General features: G+C 46.1%; 1 protein-coding gene across 1 annotated transcript; it reads right to left on the bottom strand.

Moving 5' to 3' along the window:
* Positions 1–5,606: 5,606 nt before the first annotated feature.
* Pou3f2 (POU class 3 homeobox 2) lies at positions 5,607–9,523 on the bottom strand. The gene has a single exon (XM_059255697.1). It carries the CDS (start codon positions 9,521–9,523, stop codon positions 8,186–8,188), a length of 1,338 nt encoding a protein of 445 aa, XP_059111680.1. The 3' UTR covers positions 5,607–8,185.
* Positions 9,524–9,796: the final 273 nt, after the last annotated feature.

A 9,796-nucleotide genomic window follows, 5' to 3' on the forward strand; every position in this document is an offset into this window, starting at 1 on the left:
TCTGCGCTGGAGAAGGAAAACAACAAATAAGCGAAGCCTCTTCCAAGCCGTGGCCCACATCAAAGTTGGGGCCCCAGAAGGGCGGTGCAGTTCACTGAGTTTGGGTCAGCGTTATATTCGAGGGGCAAATAAAGTGATTTGAACATGCATCAACAGTTTTCCATAAAATACGAGTTAAAAGAAGTAATAGAAGTAATCACTGTCTCCTCAAATCAAGTAGAAAACATTTCAATGCACTAATTAGAGTAATTAGAATAATAAGCCTCTGCCTATATGTGGTAAGACAATGTGTACAAACAACTTTATTTAATGTATACTGGTAATCAGCGATGCGTGCCTGCTTGAATGCTCAGCGCAATAAAACTACCGTCCGTCCGCCCAAACAATCAAATACAAATTAGTTTAATGATTGTGCCTGCTGAATGTCTTAGAAATCCACAGGCAGAGGCGAGTAAATAGAAGCATCCCTGTTTGTGTGCGACCCTGCCCCGGCTGGCCGCAGGGCCGGGTGAGTGACCACAGGCAGCTGCGGCTGGAGCAAGCAGGACGCTGGAGCACGGGGGGCTGAACCAGGCCGGGTGCCTGCACAGAGCTGCACTCGGCCGGCCGGAGCCCCTTCCAGGATGGTTGGCCTCCTTCCCTACTGCGGCCAGCCTGCTCCCCGCTCTACAGTCACGAGGCCTGAGGTACACTCAGAGTTCCAACCCCCCACCTACCCATCTCACCCCCCCCCCCCCGCGCGCCCCAAGAGGCCTTTCCTCTAGGAGGCGAAAGGCCCTAGCATCCCCCAATTCCCATCTGAGAGGCTTTTTGGGAGTTTCTTTCCATGTGGAAACTGCTCTGGAGGTTGGGGAAGGGTGTGGGCTGCAAGCATCCACCCAGCCTGAGAGTGGAAATCCCACTTCAAGTCCTGGAGCGCAGCCGGGAGCTTCTGGAGACTCCCCTCTGACTCAGAAGCACAGGGCACCCAGGGGTCGTCCCCCCCCCCCCCCCCCGCCTCCCGCAGCACTTGTCTGGGAGGAACTGACATTGGGCTTTAGGCTTATAAGTGAGTGGCCGGTTTCTGCAAGTTAGAGAACCCCTTTCTTCCTTGCGTTTGCGCTTAGAAGAGAAGGTTCCTCTCCATTGGAAGCTGGCCGCTGAGGCCAGAAGCTCAGAAGTTTGCTGAGTGGGAGCCGGAGGAGCCCACGTTCAGAACTTAGTTTCTCAACTTTAGGCGGTTCCCCTTCAATGCACAACCTCCACAAAGCTAGGAAACGCCCAAGTGACTTCCCAGGCAGCCTTTTGTCCCGCCCCCACTTTCCCTGCTGTGGTGCCCAACTCCTTTTATTCTGGGGCCACCGTCTCTCACAAGCGCTTCTCCCTTCTCCCGAGCTGATGTTGTCCTGGGACTTTGCAGAGTCTAAGGGTAAAGGATGGCCGGCAGACAGTTGCGGGGATCTACTCTTTGCTCTAACTCCCCAGCCAGTTCAGTACTCCAGGCACCTCCGTCCCTGCCACCCGCTGCCTGTCGCGAGGGCCAGCCTACTCTGGCACTTGGATTTCTCTGCCCAGCGGCGAACGTCATATACCCCATACATCAGTACTGAAAGCAGCACCCGAACCTCAGGCTCTGACAGGCCGATCTGTCAGTAGTCCCAAAAGACGCCCACCCCTACGGACCTCCCTTGAGAAGAGAGGCTTGGGATCCACCTCGATGACCGCCCTTCCCACGGAGGTCAGGACTTCGCTGCCCTTGGAGACCAGAAAAATCCCCGATTTGCCGCATCCCTCAGCCAGGCCTGGGCGGACAGGGAATGACCAGCTCCCCTCACACGCCTTCCTTTGGTGCTCAGGTCAGCTGCCACGGTCCCCTAAGGCCGCAATTGAGCCATAGTAGACGCTCGGCACTCAGCGCCCTTTCCAGCCTTGCCCAGTAGCTGTAAGAACTTTGAAGGAATATTTGTTAGGGGAAACAACATCAACAAAAGTTATTAATGTCAAATAATTCTCTCCAGAATCGTGTGCTGTGGAACATAAAAGGTCACAGAAAAATTCCTCTGACAGAGTGAGATTTCTTAGGAGGGGGAGGGAAGGAGTTCCCACATTTTGCCCATGGATTTGCTTGAACCTTAAAGCCCTTGGATTACAATGGCTAATTTGTGTTACAAATTCGCAAGGAACTTTCTTTTCCCCACTCTGCTGCCAAACTCTGTGGCCCTGTGTTTTGGTCTGTGGAGCTTTAAAAACAAAAACAAAAAACACTTCCCTTTCATTTTTAAATAACAAAGGCAGAAGAAACACTGGTGGGAGGGAAAATATACGAATATACGACCCCAATTTTTAAAAAGACCTCAAGTTCCAATTTACTCCACAGCGAAGTTGCCTACTGAGGCATATGGTTTATGGAGAGTTAATTCATAACAATCAAAATCCCCTCCAGCTTTCTCAGATAGGGCCCTAACACTCCCTGTCTTTCCAAAATCCTTGACACCTCGTGTGTGTGTGTGTGTGTGTGTGTGTGTGTGTGTGTGTGTGTGTGTCTTTACCCACCCTCCCCATTCTTAAGCAAGGGGAGATATTTCGGGCCAACTGCAGACCCTTCCAGAGCCCAGGCTCTTCAGGCACAAACCACTTATGGAAGCTCCTTTATCAACGCCCCCCTCCCCATTCCAGACAAAGAGCTATAAAAACTCAAAAAGACGGGAAGAATGGACTTTAAGAGATAGATGCACTTTTACTGGTGTATTAAATAACATAGCAGACATTTTTTTTTTAGAAAAAGAAATACATCTTAATGTTACCAACAATCAGAATCCTAGGAACAATAAGAGACTAGACTGTGTTTGATGGGATGTGATATTGTCTCTAATAACCTCTAACAGCTAAGTCGAGCAGCAGTGTCATTAAGGTCCAGGAAAGGTACTATATAATAAAGTTGATTAACTTTTTAAAGAAGAGAATAAACGTTCTGTTTTTTTCCCCCAACAAACGCTAGAATAACATGAAAACATTTTGATTGTTTATCTCCACACCCAAGCAAAGCCCTGAAGCAGCCGGAAGCCATTTCCACTGCTCCAGTACTTGTCTCTAGATAAGCAGATGTGGAAAAAATATTGGCCCAAGTTCTGGAAATGTGGGCCAGTTGAGGCCAGGAATTTGTGAGCTGGGTGGCAGACCCCTGCCACTTTCGATTTTTCCTCTCCTGAATCAAGTGGTGGAAATAGCCATGAGAAGCCCCAGTGCCCTTCTACTGCCATTTGAATCCCATCCAGAGACTATGTATCATTTTAAAAAGTAAACTTTCCTAAAGAGAAAATATTTATCTAAAACCCAGATGATTAGACCATTAGTCACATTGTCCGGGTTCATGGTACTTCCTGATGCAGGTCCCCCTTTCATTTGAAACAAACACTATTCCTTTTCTTTAACCACTGAAATACACAAGGAGAACCAAAGACGCCCCCACTTCACCACTCTCCTCCTTCTTTTTTTTTTTTCTGTACAAACTCCATCCTTCATCCCATTCTTTAATTTGTATGGGAATTCAATAGAATCTAGAACACAGTTCCATGAATTGATTGAAAAATCAACAAAGACAAAGCAAAGAGAGGAGAAATAAAAGGATAATCTCCTCGGCTCCCCAGCACTACTTCCATAAGGAAACTAAAGTGCCAGTGAAGACAGCCCATGTCTGAGACCAACCAGTGCGTGCAAGAGCCACCCCCACCGCTGCTGTTCCCGTCATTTTATTAGTTGTTTTTGAAGAAATAGGAAGATAGATGAGTGCCTTCATCAAAACCGTGTCACCAGAAAACTCTGACAACCAGTGTGTGGCCTCCTCGGTAGGAGCAGGAGGGGAAGGAAGAGAGAGGTGATTCTGCTGCTGCTGTCTGAAACATAAAGGGTGCTTCTAAACTGAGAATGTTTAGAACCACAAAGCATATCACTATTTGCAGCCATTCCTTCCCTATGACCTTCACATACTTTTTCATATATGATCATTTCTTCCCCCACTACATATATATACATATATATATGTATATGTATATACACACACACACATATTATATATATATATATAATAAATCTAAAATGTGTCATGGTTTGAGCAAACGCAAATACTACATTTTTGTCTTTAGGACAGAGGTGGCTTCTCAGTATCTTACAATTGCCCCATAGATTTGTATTAGTGGCTCTGACTTTTTATTTTAAGTAGTGGGCAATACATTGTAAGACTGGCATGGAAGCTACTAGAGCATCTTTAGGACCCGAATAGCCAACATGAGTTCAGAACATAGTGTGTCTGTTTAATACATGATGTTTCCCAGTCTGTTCTTAGTTCTTGTGGCTAAGAACAAAAATGCCTTCTCAAGGTCCACCAAAATGCCCTGCAGAGGGCAGATGCGGCTTGCTTTCTGCCTTCAGCAGAGGGATATTGACCCAGAACTCAAATCCATACCTAGCTTAAACATTTTACCCATCAGCATGTCTGCGGTCACAAAACACTTCTTCTTTCTGTCACTTCTTGTTCAGACTATTGATAAGATCATTTAGCAGAATCTGTTTGGGACCCATGTAATATTGACTAGGAATTAGAAAGGATGATCAGAGGTAATAAGCCCAGAAACTACTTTCCTAAATGGACATTTATATTTTCAGTCAGTGTTCCAGGGAGGAGTTTAAATACACCAACAAACTTACAAACTACCCCAACACTGTTGGAACACCTCACTAACATTAAAAGCTGTTTTGTTCATTTGCTTGTTTTTTAAGTGCAGTGCTCTAACACTTGAAACAAACCATAAGTGCTATGGCTTGAATCTCTTCAATACATTCTTTCCTTCCTCTTTAAATCTGAAGCCGGTTGTTGCCTGACGAGAAAGAAACACTGTTGTAAAAACCTTTGCAAAAGTATCTTTTCGTGTAAACCTAAGATGAGAAATACATAGTATCTACTCTTAATCATTTGGTAAACCCATAAATGGCATTTTTGTTACTGAAAGGTATTTGTTACTTATGAAGAGTAATTTCTAGCTAAGCTTCACTTTTCTGAAGATCCCAAATTATCTAAGTACATTTGAGTAGAGGCTAAAGTTCATGTAGTGCCACTGATGTCATTGGCCAAGGTGCAGCTAACCTGGAAGGAAGGTGTAGGGACATGGGCATGTATTTGCAAGGCAAATGTTTTTTGTTGGCCCTGGAAATGGCAAACGAATTGAAGCTCAAACCCGATGACTACTTTGATTTAACGCTATAAGGCAGTGAAGGAAATATTTGGGACCCATGGTAGTTTCTGCAAAGAAAAGTCTGGACAGTAGTCTTCATTTAAAAAAAAATCAAGAAAATGTCTCTGGAAGTTAGAAACATGAAAGCTGGCAATATATGCATAAAATTTATTCCAAAACTTTATGAAGCATAAAGGAAGGGAAGTGTTTTATACACAACTCAGCTCAGTAAGCATAAGGTCTAGGTAGGGCTTCTCTCCCTCTTAGAACTTGGCACTATCTTTAAAAATAAAATAAAGATATTTCAATAATTAGAACAAACTATGAAGGTATTGTGCATTTCTGTTTTATGTAATAATAAAATATTACTTTAACATAAATATATAAGGATCTCTGCGCCTTTATTTTCCCCACAAGCACAATCAAATGTACCAAAACAAAGCATTTTTTAAAAAAAGAAACTGAACAAAAAATGACATCCCATATAGATCTTGCTACCTACTCATTTAAAGCTACAGAAAACCAGTTTTCAGAACCTTTTGCTCCAAAAGAAATAAATATACATTGAGGCAGGCCACGTAAAACGATATGAAAATATATCCCTGGGTAGCATTAAAAAAGAAAAATAGACAAAGAAACATTTAAACTATTTCTGCATTTCAAAAGACAGATATTAAACATATATACATATGGTAAGGTTCAGTGGTAACTTTCAATTCTGTAAGCCCATGAAAGCAAGAGAAGCTGTAGACACATCCTTGGAACCCCAGCTTCTAACCTTACCTACTTGTCAGTGTCTGCAAATTCATTTCCTCCTTTTACCATTGGCTATTTGCCCTTCTCTGGATAGCTTCACTGAAGGCTAGTCCCCACGCATCAGGAGCAAGCAGTGTGATATAACCTGAAATAGCTCCATGCCATCTCCTGTGACATTCATTGGGGGAAATGAAATACAGGCAAATAAATATGCCCATTATAAGTCACCATTTATCTTGCAAAAACATTGAAAATGAAACAACCACAGCTGTTTGAAAAGACAATCCTGGATAAAGCATATTTCCTAAAACCTTAACTATTGAGTGCAATGCTAATCTGATGTTGAACCATATTTTTATGGTAGTGAGAATTAAATTTTTAAAAATAAACATTTATCTAATACCTAACAAAGAAATAAAATCCCAAACATTTAAGGTTACTAAAAAAGTATTTTCCCTTTTAGCGCCCTTTTGTGCTGATAACTATTTAATTTTTTTTAACTGATCACAGTTTAGTGGTGTTAATTTTAATATAGTCATAACCTTTTTTTTTTGTTTTTTTGGTTGTTTTTATTTTACCTATACCTTCCAGAATATTCTATTGTTTTGGGAGTAAACCATTTCCCATTGGGACAAGGTTAAAAAAAATGCACTGAAAAAATTCTTAACAAAGGGGGAGGAAGGAAGTGTTGAAAATTCCCCCCTCATTTGTCCTCCTTAATGAAAGAGGGGGAGAACTCTGCCCAAGCTGAACTGATAGTTTTCTGTAATAAATTATGGGGGAAGATGATGTAAGACCCAAAATATGACTTGATAAACAAATGAACTGTTGAAGACAAAACCTGCCTATCATATATATATACGCTCACATATATGCACATGTATGTATATATATGCATGTATGGTGTATGCATTTGTGTGCTAAGAAACACAGTCTATGCATATGTTATCAAGTTCCTGGGTTATTTTCTCTATGTTAAAAAAAAAAAAAGACCTAGTAGAGGGACAAAGTTTAACCACTGCTGTCATCAAAACTAATCCCTTATAATTAAGTTATTGGACCCAAAGGCAGAGAACTACACAGTGTGTTTCCCAATTCTCTTCAGAGTTCCCAGTTTCTTTCTGTTGGACAACTCTAGCAATATATTTAACCTAGCACTTCTTATTCTTATTCTTTCACAACGGTTCTGCCTGATAAAATGAAGTGACCGGTCACTCACTATTGATTTTTCTTTTTCTCCCCTACCCAGAAATACTGCCTGAAAATGAAGTTTACTTTGTAGTTTACAAAAAGCAGTGCTCGATTCTTACATATATATTGCAAACAGTATTCCTGCCTTGCATAAAGCGGGCAAACCATACACATTTCCTGAATGCAAACATTTATTTATTTTATATGAAGCCAATCACTTCGCTTTGATGAAGAGCCAATAAATGTTACACCAGGTCTGGGGGACTTGAAGAAAACCAAAGTTTACAAGCGATAAGAACAAGGGACATCAGAACACTAGAAAAGGAGGGGGGCCAAGAGCTGGCTTCTGTCCTCTCCACTGGGTAAGGCAAACCAAAACAACTGAAAAGGACCGTTTCAGAATTAGCAGTGGGTATTGAGAAAAAAAAAAATGTTGAACTTGTTCATGTAAACTTCAATTTTCTTGCAGTGCAAATTTGTGTGGTTAAAATTTGCCTATGTTTAAAAAAGTGTATTTTTCCCTCTTTCCTGATGGGGACCCATGTTAAATAAACACAGCAGCACGTGTGAGCATTGGGAAGCTGCAGTTTTGTGTTGTGTATGGTTTGATGGACTTCTTTTTCTTTTTGGTAATTTATTTAGTTTCTCTTCTCTCTCTCTCTCTCTCTCTCTCTCTCTCTCTCTCTCTCTCTCTCACACACACACACACACACACACACACACACACACTCACACACCACCCCTCTCTCTCAGTAAGAGACATTCCACTTCCTTTTCTGGGTACTTGTTTGCAAAGGTCAAAACCCATCATTACACCTGCTACCTGTTATAGGACAGTCCAGTGTCTTCGTTCCTTCCTTTTCCCTTATTTTCACTAATTTTTTTTTCCTTTTTTTAAGGGACCGGGAAAATAATAATAAAAAATAAAATTAAAAAAAAATCAGAAGTTATAGGGGGAATAGAGGTCCCGGGAAGGACCATGGACCGAAAGGGAGGGGGAGCCCCACGCTCTGCCCCTCCCCCTCTTGAGTTCACTGGACGGGCGTCTGCACCCCATGGTGTGGTGGCGTGTCCCTACTCCCCCCATACACATCCTCGGCGCCCGGCAGAGTCCCTCCGGGAGGGGTCATCCTTTTCTCTTTCTGTCTCCTGTTACAAAACCAAACTCTCACCACCTCCTTCTCCAGCTGTAAGCTGTCCGCGAGGGAGGTGATCTCCTGGGCCGAGGGCTTGGGGCATTTGAGGAAATGGCTCTCCAGAGCCCCCTTGACGCTCACCTCGATGGAGGTCCGCTTTTTCCGCTTGCGCCCTTGCGCTGCGATCTTGTCTATGCTGGTGGGGCTGCCCGAGGACGAGTCTGCCTCTTCCAACCACTTGTTCAACAAAGGCTTCAGCTTGCACATGTTCTTGAAGCTCAGCTGCAGGGCCTCAAACCTGCAGATGGTGGTCTGCGAGAACACGTTGCCATACAGGGTGCCCAGCGCCAGCCCCACGTCTGCTTGAGTAAATCCTAGTTTGATCCGCCTCTGCTTGAACTGCTTGGCGAACTGCTCCAGGTCGTCTGAGGTCGGCGTGTCCTCGTCCGAGTGCGGGTCGTGGTGTGCGCCTGGGTGGCCCGGTGGGCCTTGTGGGGGAGGTGGCGGGGGCGGTTGCTGGTGAGGGTGAGAGTGCGGATGCGGGTGGTGGTCTGCATGATGCGGCTCGTCGTGGGCGTCCCGCAGGCCGTGGTGGTGCAGCCCAGCCGGCTGCCCTCCTGCGCCCAGCATGCCGTTCACGGTGAAGCTGGGCTGCGAGTAGAGCAAACCGCCGTTGGACGCTCCCATGGAGGGAGGGAGGTGAGCTGCAGCCGCCGCACTCCGCCATGCCCCGGGCCCGGGGTGGTGGTTGGCAGCGTGGTGCACCAGATGTGGCGGTCGCTGTTGTTGTTGTTGCTGCTGCTGCTGTTGCTGCTGCTGCTGCTGTTGCTGTTGCTGCTGCTGCTGTTGGTGCTGTTGCTGTAGCGCTCCCGGCCCGTGCAGCTCGTCGCCTCGGCCACCCTGCTGTACCACCACCGAGGGCTTGATGTCCGGCTGGCCTAGGGGGCTAGTGGACCACGGGGAGCCGTCGCCGCCTCCCCCGCCGCCGCCCCCGCCTCCTCCACCGCCGCCGCCGCCGCCGCCCCCGCCGCCGTGGGACAGCGCGGTGATCCACTGGTGAGCGTGGCTGAGCGGGTGCCCGTTGCTCTGCAGCGCGCCGTAGTCGCCCTGCACCAGGCTCTGCGCCTCGCGATAGCCCCCTGCGCCCTGCTGCATGCCGCCGGGCGGCTCGGCGTGCACGATGGAGGCGCTGGAGGTGAGCAGGCTGTAGTGGTTAGACGCTGCGGTCGCCATGACTCTCGGAGCCGGACTGGGTGCTCTGGTTAAAGGAGCCGCGCATTTGACAGTTACTTTTCTGCCTGGGGCTCTCTCTCCTTGCTCGCCCCGCTTCTCTCCCTCTCTCTCTCTTTCTCTTTCCCCTAGCGGGCAGCTCCGACGCCCGCTCCGACGCCTTCTGTTGCTGCTCCTGCTATTACTGCTGCCGCCGCGCTGCCTCCCGCCCGCCCGCCCTCGCTCTTTCTCCTCCTCTCGCTCTCGCTCACTCTCTGACTCGCTGGGCGCTCCCCC

The sequence above is a fragment of the Peromyscus eremicus genome, chromosome 2, assembly GCF_949786415.1.
Source record: "Peromyscus eremicus chromosome 2, PerEre_H2_v1, whole genome shotgun sequence".
In the NCBI taxonomy this organism is placed as follows: Eukaryota; Metazoa; Chordata; class Mammalia; order Rodentia; family Cricetidae; genus Peromyscus; species Peromyscus eremicus.

Coding starts and splice junctions, on each gene's coding strand:
- Pou3f2 (XM_059255697.1), bottom strand. CDS start 9,523: ATGGCGACCGCAGCGTCTAACCACTACAGCCTGCTCACCTCCAGCGCC.